Source organism: Ammospiza caudacuta, chromosome 11 (genome assembly GCF_027887145.1).
Source record: "Ammospiza caudacuta isolate bAmmCau1 chromosome 11, bAmmCau1.pri, whole genome shotgun sequence".
Taxonomy (NCBI): domain Eukaryota; kingdom Metazoa; phylum Chordata; class Aves; order Passeriformes; family Passerellidae; genus Ammospiza; species Ammospiza caudacuta.
Window position 1 is genome coordinate 26,656,025 of NC_080603.1, and position 18,286 is coordinate 26,674,310.

The 18,286-nt window shown below is 51.0% G+C and overlaps 1 protein-coding gene across 1 annotated transcript in view; it reads left to right on the plus strand.

Annotated features, from left to right (window-relative positions):
- The window catches only part of VEPH1 (ventricular zone expressed PH domain containing 1), a 58,239-nt gene that overhangs the window by 35,477 nt on the left and 4,476 nt on the right, over positions 1-18,286 (plus strand). Inside the window, exons 10-13 of the mRNA XM_058812228.1 lie at positions 355-749; positions 9,053-9,192; positions 11,030-11,164; positions 14,712-14,829. Of these exons, the coding sequence (XP_058668211.1) occupies positions 355-749; positions 9,053-9,192; positions 11,030-11,164; positions 14,712-14,829 (788 nt within the window). The remainder of the gene's footprint in view (positions 1-354; positions 750-9,052; positions 9,193-11,029; positions 11,165-14,711; positions 14,830-18,286) is intronic.

The following is an 18,286-nucleotide window of genomic DNA, read 5'->3' on the forward strand; positions in this document are numbered from 1 at the left end:
GGAAGGGCTGGAGGCAGGGCTCTGGTTCAGTGAAATTGCTGGTTGCCATTTTATGGCAGGATTGGTACAGCAGCCACACCACGCCAGGGCTCCAGGATCCTTGCAGAGGGGCAGCCTTGCTCCCCTGTGGCAGATATTGGGATATGTGGGTATCATTTGGATATTGCTCCATTTCATTTGTTTATTAAAGCTGGGGCTCGAGCCTGGCTGAGGAAATGCAGATTTCCATCAGGCTCTTGCCCCTGGCTGGGTGAGCCCCCCACTGGGCTCTCTGAGGGAGCTGCACAGGGCACATTTTGGGGCATTTTTGTGCCCTGCCTCTGTTCCAAACCCTTTTTCCTTTCCTCCCTGCAGGTCCAAGAGCCTGGCCCTGCACACGCTCAGGGTGAAGGGGCTGAGCCCAGAGGGAGGGACAGACGAGGACAGTGGGGACATCCCTGCTGGCATCTCCTTCTCCGAGCTCTGCCTCAGCCAGGAGCAGCAGCAGGAGCCTTTTGGGGTGCAGCCCGAGGCAGGGCCCCTGGGGGGCTCCCTGCTTTCACGGCACAGCGCTGACCAGCCCCAGGCAGGCAGTGTGCCAGAGCTGAGCCCAGAACAGGCCCTGCAGGGAAGGGCAGAGGCAGCCACGGGCCCTGTGCAGCACCAGGACAAGCTGTACCTGCACCTGAAGGAGAACCTGGGCAAGGTCAAGCAGTTTGTGATGGAGATGGGGAGGAGGATTCCTGTCCCTGAGCAGTGTGTGATCGAAGGTAAGCAGATTGAGCCCCCCAAGGGCTTCTGTACCCACCCAGACCCCTCAGGGCCCAAAGGGGAGCAGAGACCCCAGCACGGGCAGGGAGGAACAGCAGCTGGAGAAAACAGCATTTCCCAAATGGAATCTTCTGAACCCTTCCAGGATTCATTTCCTCCAGGGACACATCCCGTACCTCTCCCAGACATTTCCTTCTGGATGTGATGGGGAGTGGGCCCTGAGGGTGGCAGAGCCTCTGGGAACAAGGTTAGGGCAGGAAGGGACGTTCCCAGCTGCAGGCTGGGTTGGCTTGGGGCAGATTTAGGGGTCCTTCCTCATTACCAAGTTATAAATTCAGCTGGATTGGGACAACAAAGGTCAGGACCCTCAGGGCAGCTCATTCCAACCACAAAGCTCCCTGAGGGCACAGCAAGGTGAGATCCCCATGGGCTGGTTGGGTTGGATCCCATCTCACCAATGCCTGGGCTGCTTTAATGTTTGCTGCTTTCATCCCTGGTGGGTCTGTGATCTGCTCCTCTTTGAAGTGAATGGGTTGGGTTGGGTTTATTCCCCTTGAGGTGAATTTGGGTGCATCCAACCCCTCAGTGGTGGCCATGAGCTGTTCACAGCCCAACCCTTCCATGGGCCACGTTGATCCCTAAGAGCAGCTGCCTCAATGAATTACATTAAATTAAATTTAATAAATTAAATTTCCAGTCACTTCAAACATCACCTTCTAATACAGCGTCACTTCAGCTCCAACAAGCATCAACTGAAGTTGATAAAAGATTTATTTCTTTCCTTTCTCAGTGGTCAAGAAGTGGAAAAGCAGTTTCCACTCATAAAAGGGATATAATTCTTTATCTATATATAAGGAATATAATTCTTTCCCTATATATATTTTAAAAGCTTATGCTTCTGAAGAATTTCCTAAATACCTCAAATTCCAGGGTTAGTAGTTGAAATAGTTATCTGGTAGAATTAAGGACAAAACTTGTGTTGCATAAAATTGCAGTGAAAACATGAGAGTGAACAATGTGGTTTTTGAAGTGCTGAGTGCTCTGACCCCACATTAATGAAATCCCATATATTGAGTATTTTTTTAATGTATTGCTCAGTTTCCTTTCTGCAATACCTCTTATGATACATCCTAGGCATGTGACTATTTCTAAATTCATTCAAACTATTGTAATTTCCTGAAAATCCTCAGCTAGCATTCCTAGGGAAATTCCTTGAGCAGGGACACATGTGCAGAGCACAGATTTATGGGGCTCACTCTAAATCTGTTGAAGAAATGCAGCCCTGCTCATTCCACAGGGGACAGCTCTGTTAATATTTCAGATATTGCATAGAGCTCTCCAAAAACCTGCAGTTATTGCACTTCAGAGATCCCCAAACTCCAACAGGGCCCACTCAAAGGCGTGTTTTACATTTCACCAACGTGTTTAGCAGAAAAAAACAAGATTAGAAAACATTAATAAATACAGCTGGCTGATTTTATGTTGGCTGTGGGGGAGTCTGAACTGGAGATTTAATGTGTGAGACATGGAAGATATGAAAAGATAAGAACCCCAGAGCGCCCCTCATGACACAGAGTATTTGGAGGAAATAGTGGCAGAATGTGTTGCAAGAGTGCACATTTCCCAACCTTTCCTTTCCCTGCTCAGGCCTTTCCTGGGATTTCAAGTGGCAGCTCTGGGGGGTCAGCAGGGTGTTAATAAAGAAGAATTTGGAATAATTTCCAAGGGGTGATGGGCCACATTCTGCTCTCCTGACCAGAGTTCCACCCCTGCTGGCATCTCTGCTGCTGCTGGGGGTGTCTGACCTGGGGCAGCCTGTCTGGGAATGGGGAGAATTCCTCATTCCTAACCCCAGACTGGGGCTGCTCCAGATTGGGGTGTACTGGTGAGGACAGAGCCTTGGGAATATCCCAGTTTTCCTGCAGGACCCTCAGATCTGGGCAGTAGTGACACAGGGGAAGGTGTCCCTACCTGGAGCTGGAGGGGCTCCAAGGTCCCTTCCAACCCAAACCATTCTGGGACTGCCTGCATTAATTAGAGCCCCAATTTGGAGCATAAAGGACGAGAGTGGCTGCAGGAGTGTGAGGAAAATCAGAGACCTCCATGTGGGGATAAATGGCCTCTGCAGCCTGGAAAAGAGATTTGCAATATCTCCAGTGACTGGGAGGATTAACTGAGTGCCTGCCCCCATCCAGGTGCTGCAGAACACGCCATGAAGTTGTCAGAGGCGAGCTCAAAACACACAAAATAGGCACCTCTGCTCTGCTAAATTGTCTGTGATTTGCAAATTGGCTCTCTTGCTCTTGAGTCAGATGTTTGCTGTGTAGGTCTTACCCCTCACGGAGTATTTTTGCTTTACAGGGTGTGATTTGCAGGCTCCTCGTTGACTTCTAAGTTCATTCAATTTGTATTCCGTGTCCAAATGGAAGCAATATTAACTGGAGTGTCAGATTTTACAGCTGGGAAGGGCTGCAGGTTAAGAAGTGTCAGGGTGGATCCATGAACTGTCTGTGACAGTTTGAAGATGCCTCGTACAGACCTTGAAAAATTGCCACGTCAGCCGTGCTGTTGAATGTTTACTGGTTTTGGCTGGCTGTGCCTTGGGCAGGGCAGAGCTGTGAATTGGGTGATGATCCTGCAGCAGGAGCAGTGCTAGCACTGGGCTGTGGGCCAGAGGGTTTTATCCTAAAGAAAAGGGCTGAGCTGGGGGTGTTTCACAGAGCAGACAAGCTGCAACACCAGGCTCACGTGCATAAGGGAATTTTTTGGAATAACACTGCAGTCAGAGAGGGGATTTGAGCTGGGGCAGAAAGAAGGAACCCAAACCCATAAAAATCCATTTATTGGTTCAGTTCTTGCTTAGCTTAAAGCCTTGTGCCCTGACCCACATCTCTGACATACCTGATGCAATTTGAGGCATTTTTTATGTCATGTTCATCACTTAAAGTCTCGTCATCCTGGGGATCTTTTCCTCAAAAGAAGAGAAAAACAACAAGCCACCATATTTGTCAGGCTCTTCAGTTTTCATGGAGTTCAGCAGTGTTTTCCTCAGCCCAGTTTTTTTGGGATGGGTTGGGATGCTGTATTCTCCAGGTGGATCAGGATTTCTGATCAGGATTTGTGATCTGCTGTCCTTGTTTCCCACCCCTGCCAGGACAGTGCCTCAGAGCCATGGCCCTGTGTGTCCTTGGATATGGAATGGGTGCAGCCATTCCCAGGCAGGACCTGCCCAGCTGCTGGGTTTGGGGATAGCAGGGACAGGCCCTGGTGTTCTGCTCTAGTTCTGCTCCAATTTTAGGTAATTTGGATTAAAGAGCCGCCATTAATGCCCAGAGCTTTGAATGTGGAGTGAGCTGCTGGAAGGAGAGCATCTGATGACATCTGTGTGTCAAGGATGCTGGAGGATTTGCCATCTCCAAGCTCCTTCTGGAAGGACAGACCCTGGGACACCAGGGAATCATTTCCCCTCCCTCACTGAGGCCGGTTCAGCGACACCCAAGGAAAAACATGGGAACCATTTCATGGGAACCATTTTGCAGCAGTCCCTGGTGGCTCTGGTGCCATGCAGGAGGAAACCCATCCATGAGCATTCCCGGGAGCCTGGCAGAGGGGGAGGCACAGGGGGAGCAGGTTGCAGCGTGCTGGCCCCCAGCGTGGTTGTTATTATGTTTTATGTGGTACCGAGGGCTAATGGGGACCAGATGGCGGCGTGGATGGAAAAGCTCATTGCTCCCCTGCAGTGCTCAGCCCTGCTCAGCCCTGCTGGATTCCAGCATTCCATCAGCAGCCCCTGATTGGGAACAGATGGGGCTCGGGTGCTGCAGGGGGATCACAGGGCTGGGCAGGCTCGGGAGAGCAGTCCCAGGGAGCTGCTCTGTGAGCATCGGCTGGCATTCCGTTGGCAGGGCTGGCATTCCGTTGGCAGGGCTGGCATTCCATTGGCAGGGCTGGCATTCCATCACCAGGGCTGGCATTCCTTCAGGGCTGGCATTCCATCAGGGCTGGCATTCCATTGGCAGGGCTGGCATTCCTTCAGGGCTGGCATTCCATTGGCAGGGCTGGCATTCCTTCAGGGCTGGCATTCCTTCAGGGCTGGCATTCCATCACCAGGGCTGGCATTCCAAACTCCCCAGGGAGCCAGGGGCAGGGCAGTGCCAGCACTGGGGATGGCAGTGCCACCACTCAGGATGGCAGTGTCATTGCTGGGAATGGTGGTGCCACATCTCAGGATGGCCATTGTGCCACCATTGGGGATGGCAGTGCCACCACTCAGGATGGCAGTGCCACCATTCAGGATGGCAGTGCCACCATTCAGGATGGTAGTACCACTGCTGGGGATGGCAGTGCCACTGCTCAGGGTGGCAGTGTCACCACTGGGGATGGCCACAGCTCAGGATGGCAGTGCCACCACTCAGGATGGCAATGTCATTGCTGGGGATGGCAGTGGCACCTCTCAGGATGGCAGTACCACCGCTGGGGATGGCAATGCCACCACTCAGGATGGCAATGCCATCATTCAGGATGGTAGTACCATTGCTGGGGATGGCAGTGCCACTGCTCAGGATGGCAGTGTCACCACTGGGGATGGCCACAGCTCAGGATGGCAGTGCCACAGCTCAGGATGGCAGTGTCACCACTGGGGATGGCCACAGCTCAGGATGGCAGTGCCACCACTCAGGACGGCAGTGTCGCCGCTCAGGGTGGCCATTGTGCTCCTGGTGATGCACGTTGTCACACCAAGGAGAGATTCCCAGTGCCCCAGCAGGGTATTGGGGCTGTGACCAGCTGTCCCCTGGCTGCCCTCACCCACGTGTGGCACATCCTGGGGGCCTCACAGCTGCCCTGGGAGCAGGCTGCTCTCCGGGTGGCCTTCACCTGGCGGCTGGGACACTCCTGAGGGTGGTGGCATCAACCAGAGGGCTTGGACAGGGCTTGGAGCAGCCTGCTCTAGGGGAAGGAAGTGGGGGTAGAACAGGTCTGTGATTCTGGGATGATTTTATGGCTTCTGAGCCTGGATTTGCCCCTTGGATGTGGAGTCTGTGCTGAGTGCCTCGTTGTTGGTGCCCACCCCCATTACAGCCCTGCCTTCTCCATTGGTGCTGATGTAACTCACACCTTGGGCTGAGTTATGCCCTGCACACACAGTTAGTGTGTTAAAAACAATATAAAGCAGCATTTCTTGAAGCTGCTTGCTTTAAAAATTGCCCTCTCCTCCTATAAACATATTTATTGTTTGCATACTTTTTGTAACCCAAACTGAAGAGGTCAGGCAAAGGAAACTGAGGAAGCTGAAAAAGCTTAAACCCAAAATTTAAAAAGTTGCATCCATTTCTTATTGGTTCCATGCTTATGCATGGGTTTGATTCTATTCAGGAAATTTATGAGCATACTTTTACTCCTATTAACAGATTTCATTTAATAGTAAAGGATCACCAATGTAAATCAAATAACACATTAATTGTTCCCAGAGCCAGTGACTCTGAACCCTCCTGGTTCAGCCCAGCATGTGAAGCTGGAATAGGTAACAATTAACAGCTCTGCTGACATTCTTCTGGTTATGTTTTTTTCCTTTTCCCCAGGCACAACCACTCAGTTGTGAACTTTAAAATTGCAACATATATTCCCTTGTTTCCTGCAGGAGGAAGGAGCTGTTGCTTATTCCCATGCTGGAAGGCAGAGAAGTGCCAAGAGCTGGGCTGAGAAGTGTTCCTTGGCTGAGGAGCCTTTCCTTGGGGTCCTGATCAGCCTTCTGGGGCACTTGGTGACTCTGTGGGTGGGTTGTGTCTCGTGGTGCTCTTCACGTGTTCTTGTGTTTCAAAATCCTGTTCTTGTGGTGCCTGGACTCTCCTGCCAAGGCTGGGGAAGGAGAAGAACCTGGCAGATAATTAAAGGACAGGAGAAGATGGTCTTAAAGTGGCAGAAGGCAGGGATGGATGGGATGCTGGGGAGGAATTCCTGGCTGGGATGGATGGGATGGGATTCCCAGAGCAGCTGGGGCTGCCCCTGCATCCCTGGCCGTGCCCAAGGCCAGGCTGGACACTGGGGTTTGAAGCATCTGGGACAGTGGCTGAAATGAGATGATGTTTGAAATCCCTTCCAACCCAAGGCACTCCATGATCCCATGGTTCTGCTGACATGGAATAACTGGTATTCCCTGTCAGAGGTGGATCCTGGTGGCTCCTCAGGAGCTGCCGAAAGCTGCACGTAGCAAACGTGGGCTGCTGCTCAGCCGGCGCCAAACCCAGCACTTCAAACAGAGCAGGGCAGCCCTGAGGAGCTCCCAGCCCATTCCAGAACCTGGGAGATGCTCTGGGAAGGAGCTTTCTGCAGAGGTGGTGACAAATGAGGGCTGCAGTTTTCCAGGAACCCCGTGCTCAGGCAGCCAGGGCTGTGCTTGGAGCTGCCGTTGGTTTTGGGACGTGTCCCCAGCCCCCGTGTGCTCCCCAGCGTCACCACAAACCCTGCTAAGCACTTCCTCGGGAGCCTCTCCACAGATCCTTGGCCATTTTTATCAGCAGCACTCAGGAATGCCCTTCCCAGCCCCCCAAGCAGATTCTCCCTGGTGCCTTTTCCCTCCAGGGGCTGCAGCCCTGCCCCTTCTGCCCCCAGGTTTCTGCCAGTCCCTGTGTTTGGAGCTGGGAGAGCAATGCCTGTGTTCCAGGCAGGAGGAAGGACAAGCTGCCTGCTCCTCCTCACCTTCCTCCTCACGTGCTTTGGGGTCATTTTTAGCTAAGAGTCATTTCCCATCTTGAAACATCAACTTTTCACACAGCTGGCCCCAGGCCAGGCCTGATTTCTGCTTGAGTGAGGGTTATTGCAGCATCTGTGAGGGGTCTGCAGTTTGGAGCAGCATCTGTCAGCAGCCTCCTTGGGAATGTCCTTGTGTGCTTCCATGTACCCCAGGGTCCAGGATGGCCTCATTAACCCCTCTGGCTTCCCAACTCCTCTGTGCAGTGAACTGGTTTGGGTGAGAACTGGCAGGTTTGGGTGATGAAACTCAAGTTTTCCCCACAGCCAGTAATCCGAGTGAGTGCCTTTTATGCCATGCTCCCAGAGAAGTGGATTTATCCCCCCTTTTTCCCTGCTGGGGGTGTTGCTCATGGCCCAGCCATGCAGAGGTGTGAGTCAGTCCCTTGCTGTCCTGGTGAGTCACTGTGGGGAGAAGGGGAAGGAAGAAAATGCTCAAAGAAATGCTTGGCTGAAAAAATGAGTTGTGACTTTGGAGAAAACGTGAGTAAGCAGGGATGGGTTCTGGATCTCATGACAAGAGCAGAGGCAGCCTGTGTGTCCACAACAGATGGGCTTGAAATGCTTGGTTTTAACATTTTCTATCTATTAAGATGTGAATGCATAGGAGGGAAATGTAATAAATTCAGTGTTTCATGTAAAGGTGTGACATGTGAGGAATGAGTTTACCAGAGCTACAAAAGAATGCCTTGCCAGGACAAGGTGTCAGTGTCACAGATTGTCACTGAAAATGCAGAAAATCCCATAGAGGGATGCTGGAACCTGCCAGAAATGCTGCAGAGAGGCCAGGTGGCTGTGGGCCTGGGAGCAAACCCCACAAGCTGGCAAGGGGAAACCATTTTATCATCTTCTGACAAAGCTGTTTGGGTTTGCTGAGGAAATGGCTTCCATGGACGCAGGGCAGGGATGGATGGGATTTTGGGAATGAGGAATTGTTCCCTGGGAGGGTGGGCAGGCCCTGGCACAGGATGCCCACCCTGGATCCCTGGCAGTGCCCAAGGCCAGGCTGGATGGGGCTTGGAGCAGTGAAAGGTGTCCCTGCCATGGCTGGGGTCGGGCTGGGTGGGATTTAAGATCTTTCCAACCCAAACCATTCCACGATCTATAATATTTAGCAAAAGCAGAATTGTGCATCTCAATTTCCAGGTCAAGCCTTCACCTCAGCAGGGATCCCACAGGTGTCAGCCCCACCTGGCTGGGGCCTGCCAGGGCAGGGCTTTCCCAACAAACTGTTTAAATAGGATGAGGGACACACAGTTTGGATGGACCTGCTGGTTTGGTATCCCAAACACCTGAGAAAGCACAAGGACTGTGAACAGCCTGTGCTGCCCCTCCTGCATTGGGCAGTAAAGGGTTACAGGGTAAGATCTGAAGCACTGAACCCTGAATTTCTCTCCTTCTTTAGGGGTGCAGACACATCAGTGCCCTGCTGGCTGCAGGAGTGCCCCCAGTCCCCAGTGGAATGTTTTCCCCCATGGCTCTGGCACCCAGCACGGGCACTGAGCTCCCTCTCTGGTTTGTAGCTGATTTTAACATCCCACGTTTGCCTTTGCAGATTCTGTTCAAAGCTGTGTGGCAAAGCTGTTCTTCAGCTGTCCCCTGAAGGGCCACTACTGCCTGTACAGCAAATCCAGCTTCACCCTGGTGAGCCAGCAGCCTCCCCTCTGGATCCACATCATGTTCCTGTTCCAGCAGGTGAGCCCACGCCAGCCAGGGCCCCTCTGGGCTGCTCCTTGGACAAGAATGTTTCATGGTTAAACTCATTAAATGCACCCCTAACTCACAGCCATTTGTGACCCTTGTGGTCCCTCAGGAGCTCCTTCCACTGGGCTGAAGTTGTTTTGTGCTTTATAAGTTTTTACATTTCTGTTAAATACCCCAAATTCAAACTGGCTGGGGAGATTACAAAGTCTGGGGATAAAAAGGTGCCACCAAAGCATATTGTTCCTAAAAAAGTGGCACCAAAGCTTATTGTTCTTATTGAGGCAGAACTCCCAGGTGCCTGGGAAGCAGCCAGGAGCTGGCAGTGGATTTTAGGGGAGCAGCATCACCCCCAAGGCTGCAGGAGGAGGCTGGAGGGGCAGAACCCACTGGGGTTTCACTGCAGAGGTTTGGACCGAGCAGAGTTTGTAAATCAGCCCAGTGCTGTTCCACCACCCTTCAGGTGATTTTCCTGTGGTTAATATTGATTCCAAGAACAGCCCAGTACTTGCACAAGTGTGGAATTTCCTAACAGGTTACAAATAGTGTGAAACGAAGAGAGAGCCCTACATTCACACTTCAGGATGGAACAGGTGGGATTTGAGCTGAAATACAATGTTCAGTTTCTTAACACACACAGAGCCTTTCACTGCAGTTCATGCCATCTAAGGCAGCCTTGGGAGCCCCCAGGCCTTATCCAGAATTAACACAGCGAGGGAAGCTGTGGATGGAACAGCCTGAATTGCTGTACCCTGGGTGTTTTCCTAGAAATAATTACTTTTCAAGAACACTGGTCAGTTAATTTAAAAAAATAATAATGGAGAGTTCTACTGTGTTTCAAAACCCTTGGATAGAAGTTGGGAAATTATTAGTGCAGGACAGCAGGATTAGGCTGGAGGGGTTTGCTCAGACAGAGGAGACAGAAAGTCCATCCAGGAATCCCACATTTGAAGGACATTGCCCATATTGTGAAATCAAATATTTGCAGTATGGAAAATCAGATTTGTTGTGCGCTCCTATCTTGGCTCCTGCGTGTAAATGCATTCTTTAATTAAAAGATCACGGAGGAGATGGAGGAGAGGCACAAACATTCCCAGCCACAGGGCTGCTGTGTGAGCAGGGATGCTGTGACCGTGTTCACAGGGGTTTTCAGATAAGGGAAGAGACAAGAATCTGACTCCACGTTTCAGAAGGCTGATTTATTATTTTATGATATATATTACATTAAAACTATACTAAAAGAATAGAAGAAAAGGTTCTCAGGAGAAGGCTTAGCTAAGAATAGAAAAGAAAGAATGATAACAAAGGCTCTGTCTCAGACTCTCTGTCCGAGCTAACTGGGCTGGGATTGGCCATTAATTATAAACATTCAAGAAGGGCCAATCCCAGATGCACCTGTTGCATTCCACAGCAGCAGATAATCAATGTTTACATTTTGCTCCTGAGGCCTCTCAGCTTCTCAGGAGGAAAAATCCTAAGGAAAGGATTTTCCATAAAAGATGTCTGTGACAGGGTGCCACACAGAGCTCTGGCTATTGGGTCACTCACTGTGCAGTGGCCATTGAAGGGGAATCCTCGTTCCTCAGAGCTGTGGGATGTGCAATAGGAGGAACTGAGATGTTTGGTGTTTTCCCAGTTGTGTGCAGTAAGCTTCAGACAGCCCAGAGGAGCTGAGATGTTTGGTGTTTTCCCAGTTGTGAGCCCGTGGATCCATCAGAGCTCCCCAGGGCTCACCCCTGGTTCTCCTGGCTGTCCCACTGTGAGCACAAGATGCTCTTTGGTAACACCTGAGTGAAAAACCACCTGAAATCATTCCCAATGTTTCCTGCAGAGCCTGTTTGCAGAGCCTCTGTCCATGCACAGCAGCTCTGTGCAAGTCCTCAAGGCGCTGTGGGAGAAGACCCAGCTCAAGGGCACGCACAGCTTTGAGACTGCCATGATCCAGAACACCTTCCCTCACCAGAAGGTAAGGGGACACTTTCCTCACTGGTTAAAAGAGCAGGAGGACTTGGCCCTGCACCGTGGAGCCTTTTCTGTGTCCAGGGCTGTTTTGTGCTGTGCTTTGGAAGGTCCCAGGCTGTTGCCACCCCTGAGCTGACCCATGGCATGAAGAACAGGCAGGGATGCTGCATGCCATGAGTTTGGTCCTGCTCTCAGTCTGGAGCTCCAGGCTCAGCCCAGCTGCTGCTCTGGGGTGTTGGGAGCCCTTGGAAGTTCACCCAGCTAAACACAGCCCTGGATTTTATGGAGTTATTTGTCTACACATGTGCCATTTGTTACCCCCATCAGCTGAAGGGATTGCAGCCCAAAGCTCTTTTCTGTCTCCAGGATTTCAGTGAATGCTCTTTCCAAGCTATTCATCAGCTGCTTGGAAAAGGCCACTGTAGGATTGGAAAACAAATATCTATTTATTCCTGAGCATCTCCATCCAGCTCATTTGGATGAAATGAATTGTCAAACATGATTTTACAACACTCTCTCTCAGAATATTGTGGGCATGAAGATGTCTGGTGGAATAGGATCAAATTACCAAGACTGTGGCTGATTTAAAACCAGTTTTGTTGGGAGCACCTTCTGAACTCTCCAGGATATTGTGGTGAAGGAGCAGGAACTCTGCTGGGGCTCAGAGCAGTGGGACACCCCCACATCTGAGAGCAGCTTTAGGGCCAGATTTGCTCACACACAGAGGAGCTGTGCTAAGGGTCTGAGCTGCTGTTGAATCCAGAGGCTTTAGAGCAGCTTTGCTGCTCAGCATGGCTTCACTTGTTTGGACTCAGATGTTTGTTAGTTCCTATCCATGTCACAGTCTCACAAACCCTGAGTTCTGCAGCACTTCACTCCAACAAACTAAAAATGGAGCCCCATCTCTCTCTACACAAGACCTTTTAAGGATAAACTGCCCAATTAAGAAATGACACCTCAATTAGTTTTACTTTTAACCCAAAACCAACCACCCCTGCTGGCAATGGGGACTTTTCATCCAATTACACAAAACCACTCAAACCCAGGGAGAAGAAGGTGAAGAAGAAGGAGCAACCTCTGCCCTACAACCTCCACCTTGCTTTATACATATTACTGCATTCTAAACCCTTAAACTCTGAGTTTCCCCCCCTGTGATATCACACACTTCTATCAAACTCCACACCCGCAATCCCAGTTCCATCATTCCATTTTGGAATCCTTCTCCAGGGCCTCAGGTCAATGCAATGTTCTCTTGGGGATCACTGCCTGGCAGCACAGAAAGTCTGAAATTCGCAGTGACCAGGACTCCAACAGCTCAGAGTTCCCAGAGCAGCAGAACTGGGAGGGACATCCTGAGATCCTGGTCCCTGCAGGGTCTGGGGTCCTGAGATCCTCGTCCCTGCGGGGTCTGGGGTCCAGCAGGTCCTGGAGCAGGGATCAGCCCTGGGGCTGAGGACAGAGGGACAGCGGGGACCCCCTGAGCTGCTCTGGCACTCCAGGTCCCCTCCTGGCTCTGCTCTTTGCTGCTGGATTGATTTTCTGTTTGATTCTTTTATTATCACAGAACCAGAGCTTGTTCTGGTTTTGTTTACTACTAAGGGCCCGAGTTTGTCTCTAGTGCAATTCCCATTCAGTTTTCTGGGAATAAGGACTAGGACTGCCATAAAGAAGGTTTTCTTTAGCTTTTGCAATTCCAGAAAATCTGCCTGGAACATTCCCTGCGTGACCTAGTCCTTACTTTCCTCAGCTTCTGTCATAATTGCAATTTGTCAGTCTCAGAAGTTCTTCTCACCGCTAACAGAACCTCAGACATTGTGAATTATTGGACAAATTATTGTATTTGTTGGTGCTATTCCTCTGCCAGTAGTCCAGGAAGCCAAATTCTGGGGGTGTGGTTGCTTCATTAAGTACAGCACTTTTAATTTTCAATGGCTTGACGTGTGTTGCTGCAAATGCAGCATCAACAGTCTGCTATATTTGACACTAAGTTTATGCATTGTGTTCTAGCAGAGTCTGAAATGCTTTTTCAGGGTGGGATGGGATATAAGAAAGGAATTCTTGTCTGTGAGGGTGGGCAGCCCTGGCACAGCTGTGTTTGGATCCCTGGCAGTGCCCAAGGCCAGGCTGGACATGGGGCTGGAGCCCCTGGAACAGTGGAAGGTGATAAATGTTTTCCAACATGGATTCTAAAGCATTTTCCAAACCTGGAGGGTAACGTGTGAGATCAGTGCTCCACTCCAGATGAATTCTGAGAAATGCCTTCAGCTGTGGCGATCCCTGGAGCAGCTCTGAGGGCCTGGCTCACACTGAGCTCGCTGTGTTCCACTGGGCAGCCTCTCCATGCCACAGAAAACATGGATTTATCCATGCAGCCCGGCTCGAGGTGTGCCAGGAGCAAAGCACTCCCAGATGTGGCTCCTCCTGCGCTGTGCGGGGCCCCTGATCAGAGCCCTGAGTGTGCCCAGCCCGGGGAGCTCCTGAGCCCTCCTGGCTCCTGTGCCAGCCCCGAGCTGGTGCCTGCTCCATGTGGTGCCCTCGGGGATCCCTTTGTGGCTTTAAGAGCTCAATTAGCATTTTTGATCTGTGAGTTGTTCTGCTCTCCCCTCTCCTTTCTGTTCAGTGGCAGAAGGAAGGGTCACCTTGGCACAGGGGGCTCTCTGAGCCTTTCAGGGTGATGGAGCACAGGGATGAGATAAATCTCTCCTCTCCAATTAGGCTTTTCCCTCCTGAAATAAGTGGCTCCTTGCAGGTTATTTGAAGTGTGCTGGGGTGCAGAGTGGAGCAGGCAGGTTTCTGCACTGATATTTCAGTGGGATTTGCTCTCTTTCAGGCTGGAGTTGCCTCATGGCAGCCACCACCAGATTTTTCATGGGATGGGGAAGCTCCCAGGCTTTCTGTCAGCCTCGTCCCTGTGTGCTGTCCTGTCCTGCACAGCACAGTGCCCAGGAGAGTGCCCATTCCTGCCCAGCTCAGTGCCCAGATCAGTGCCCTGTCCTTCCTAGCATAGTGCCCAGCTCAGTGCCCATTCCTGCCCAGCTCAGTGCCCACTCAGTGCCCATTCCTGCCCAGCTCAGTGCCCTTTCCTGCCCAGCTCAGTGCCCACTCAGTGCCCAGCTCAGTGCCCATTCCTGCCCAGCTCAGTGCCCATTCCTGCCCAGCACAGTGCCCAGCTCAGGGCCCATTCCTGCCCAGCTCAGTGTCCATTCCTGCCCAGCTCAGTGCCCATTCCTGCCCAGCTCAGTGCCCATTCCTGCCAAGCTCAGTGCCCAGCTCAGGGCCCATTCCTGCCCAGCTCAGTGCCCATTCCTGCCCAGCACAGTGCCCAGCTCAGGGCCCATTCCTGCCCAGCTCAGTGTCCATTCCTGCCCAGCACAGTTCCCAGCTCAGTGCCCAGCTCAGTGCCCATTCCTGCCCAGCTCAGTGCCCTTTCCTGCCCAGCTCAGTGCCCTTGTCCCTCTGCAGGAGCCGTGGGAAGGATCCCCTGTGTCTCCCTGGATTTGGGGTTCTGGTGCTGCCTCCCCTCACGAGTTTGGTTTCTCTCCTCCCTGCAGGACCTGGAGAGCGTTCAGATGCACCTGGAGGAGGTGAGGTTCTTTGACTTGTTTGGCTACAGCGAGGAGGCAGGAGCCTGGCAGTGCTTCATGTGCAACAACCCCGAGAAGGCAACAGGTACACAGGGGTCCTGCCTGGGTGAAGCTCACTGCTCGTGCTGGGTGTGTGGCATGGTGGGGAAAGGGTAAACCAAACTTTCCAGTGGCTATTTTAGTTGGAATTCTCCATTAAAGTCATCTTAGGTGAGAGAGTCAAGCCCAGACCTGGTTTGGTGTGTGCTTAGAGGGACACGACCCCAAATGTGGGAGACATTGGCACAGAAACAACACCTGGTTCCTGCTTTCTTCACTCTCAGAATTATTTGCTTTAATGTGATTTACTCCACGGTGCACATCTCCTTGGGAGCATGTGATTAAGTCTTATAAAGGCATAACACTTCAGCTGTATTGGAGAAGAGGGTGAGTGGGAAATGGGGAAACCAGGCTTTTTCCCAGGTCTGAGCTCCTGGTGCCCTGCTTTTGAAGCTCTCTAGCAGGCAGCAGGGCAGAGGAATCTTGTTCTCAGATCCTTTCTGCCACTCTGTAAAAGTCTGACCAGTCCTGGCCAAGAATTTGGACTGTTTTGGCCAAGTGTTTGACTAATTGGCTGTTTCAGAGATTTATTCTAACAGTTAGTGTCTCTTCAGACTGCATCAACCCCAAATTTAGGAAGTCTTGCATGAATGGCCCACTGCTGCTGCAGGCCAGTCTGTCCCTGCTCACTCCACGGGTGTTTGAGCATCTTCTCCTTCCCCAGCTCCCCTGGGACTGCAGGACCAGGACAGAAACCCTGCTCTGAGTGAAAACTTCATCTCCACAGAGCCCTCAGTGTGGTTTCCATGCCCTGAGTGAAAACTTCATCTCCACAGAGCTCTCGGTGTGGTTTCCATGCCTTGAGTTAAAACTTCATCTCCACAGAGCCCTCAGTGTGGTTTCCATGCTCTGAGTGAAAACTTCATCTCCACAGAGCCCTCAGTGTGGTTTCCATGCCCTGAGTTAAAACTTCATCTCCACAGAGCTCTCAGTGTGGTTTCCATGCCCTGAGTTAAAACTTCATCTCCACAGAGCCCTCAGTGTGGTTTCCACCATGTCAGGGATGGTGAGTGATGAGGAAAACGAGACTCTTGCTTGAAATGTCAAAGTTTACTGAAGCAACTTTGGTCTGAATTTCCAAAGACATTTAAGCAGTCCAGCCTTGCCTCACTCCTGCTCTCCTGGCTGTAACTGTCCTTTTCATCAGCAGTGCCTCTCTTTGTCTCACTCTGAAAGAATTTCTGTAAGGAAGGCTCATTGTGAGTGTCATGACTTGCTTCTGAGCTCCAAAGGCCTTTGGAAAACCAAGAAAATAAATTCCCTGAGTGGGTCATGTGAAAGCTGAGGAAGGCAAGGTGGAAGAGGGAGCTCAGTGGAATGAAAATCTGCAGGGAGTGACAACTCCACCTTTGTGTTGGTGCTGCAGAGCTGTGGCAGAGTGGGAGACCCTGCAGGGTCTCTCTGGGTTTGTAGGATTTGGAGCTCTCCTTGGATTGGTAAGGAATTTAAAGGCTGTGAAACATCTTTTATTTTCATTCCAGAGTGTGAAAGACCCTTTGACATCTGAAATACTTTTGAGAAGGCAAGAAAGCAACTTCTTCCTCTCAGCAATTGTGTTTAGCAACCGAATTCCTGTTGAAGAAGGAATTCAGAGGCAAATTTTTTTTCTATTATTGTCTGCTGGGGTTTTGTTGCATTTTTTGGATGCCATGGTGCAAGATGCCATTTATCCTGCAGACTTGGGCAAAGACTGCCTTAAAGCCTGGCCTTGCCTTGGGATGGGATTCCAGAGCAGCTGTGGCTGCCATGGATCCCTGGCAGTGCCCAGACCATGCTGGACATTGGGGTTGGAGCACCTGGGACAGTGGTAGGTGTCCCTGCCATGGCAGGGCTGGGTTGAGGTGATATTTAAGATCCTTTTCAGCCCAAACCATTCCATGCTTTTGTGATTCCTGTTTGCCCATAGCTGGGAGGCTATTTTGGGGCTGGGAGCTGATCCTGTGTGGAAAGAACCAGTTAAGCTGAAGCAAAGTGGTTGATGCACCCACAGTGACAACTGGAGAAAGTTTGACTCCTCCTCATGCATTCTTCTGGTGCCAAAGCATGTCTTGTACAACCACACTTCTGCAGAAGTGCTGTTCAATCACCCTGGATTGGCTTTTCCTGCTCTGAGGAGCAGCATTCCCACAAACCCTACTGATCTGCAGGGCAGGAACAGGAGCTCACACCGTTCCAGCACAGCCACCAGGCACCTGGAGGGCTGCAAAGCACCAGGATTCCTCCTGTTGGGACAAGCTGCCTGCTGGGAGCCCCATTCCAGCACAGCCCCCTGCACTGGGGGCTTGGCTCCAGCAGCTCTTGCACAAAACATTCCGCAAAACCACTGGAGAGCGTCAATTGAGGGAATTGAGGGAATTGAGGCAATTCCAGCTCCTTCCCCCTCTGGAAGCTCACAAAGCCAGGCAGGGATCCCTGGGGGCTGCAGAGGAGCCATGGGCAAGGATCTGGGATTGGGGAAAACTGAGGGTGTTTGGGAATCCCCCTGGAAAACTGCAGTTCCCTGGGAAAGCCAACACCACCTTGGCTTGGGAACGCATTTATGCCCTCCTGCAGTGCCAGCTACCCAGAGAAATGAAGGAGCCCAGCTCTAATCCTCACTGGGAAATCAGCAAAAGTGGCATCCAGCAATGTGTTCCTTCCAGGTTTTCAGCAAAACCCAACGTGGTGATTAATGGAAGAGACTGAATCCATATTCCCCGAGGTTAATTGCATTTATCTGCCACACATTCCATTCTTTCAATTTCATAGGGGTTTATTATCACTGAGATCATTCATGAATTCTTGTGGAAGATTTTATGTTTCATCAAATTCAAGATTTAAAGCTTTGGGTTTTGTCTGTCTCAAGGTCATCTTGGAAGAGTTTGGAGGGTTTTTAACTTTTTATTCAGTACCCAAACTGCTTAGAGCTGGATGTGTTGTAGTTCTGCAAAGAAAGCAAGATGGAAAGTAGAAAATTCCAACAGACACATCAATGGGAACTACTCAGGGTTAAACTGGAGTTAGTGTGTCTAAATTGAGATGATTTAAGAAAAAATAGGCGTTTCAAGACCTTTGGATATTTCATGACCTTTTCAAACCGAAAGGGGAGAGATTTAGAGGGGATGTTGGACAGGAGTTGTTCCCTGTGAGTGAAAGCTTTCCCACCATGAGGATACCAGGCCTGCCCAGAGATGTTGTGGAGATTTTTCCAGTCCCACCTGGATAAATCCAACCCAGTCTGACCCTGTGGGTGACCCTGCTTGGAGCTGGAGCAGAGACCCCTGGAGCTGCCTTCCAGCTGAGCTATTCTGGGATTCTGTGAAGCCAACCGCAAGGAAAATAAGCAGAAGGACTTAGAAAAACATTGGAAAGGAGCTTTATTCTTATCTTGCTTGAATCTCTCTCTCCTAATGAGCCCCTCAGACGCGCTGGCATCGGATTCATTAGGGCCACTTTGGAAGCTG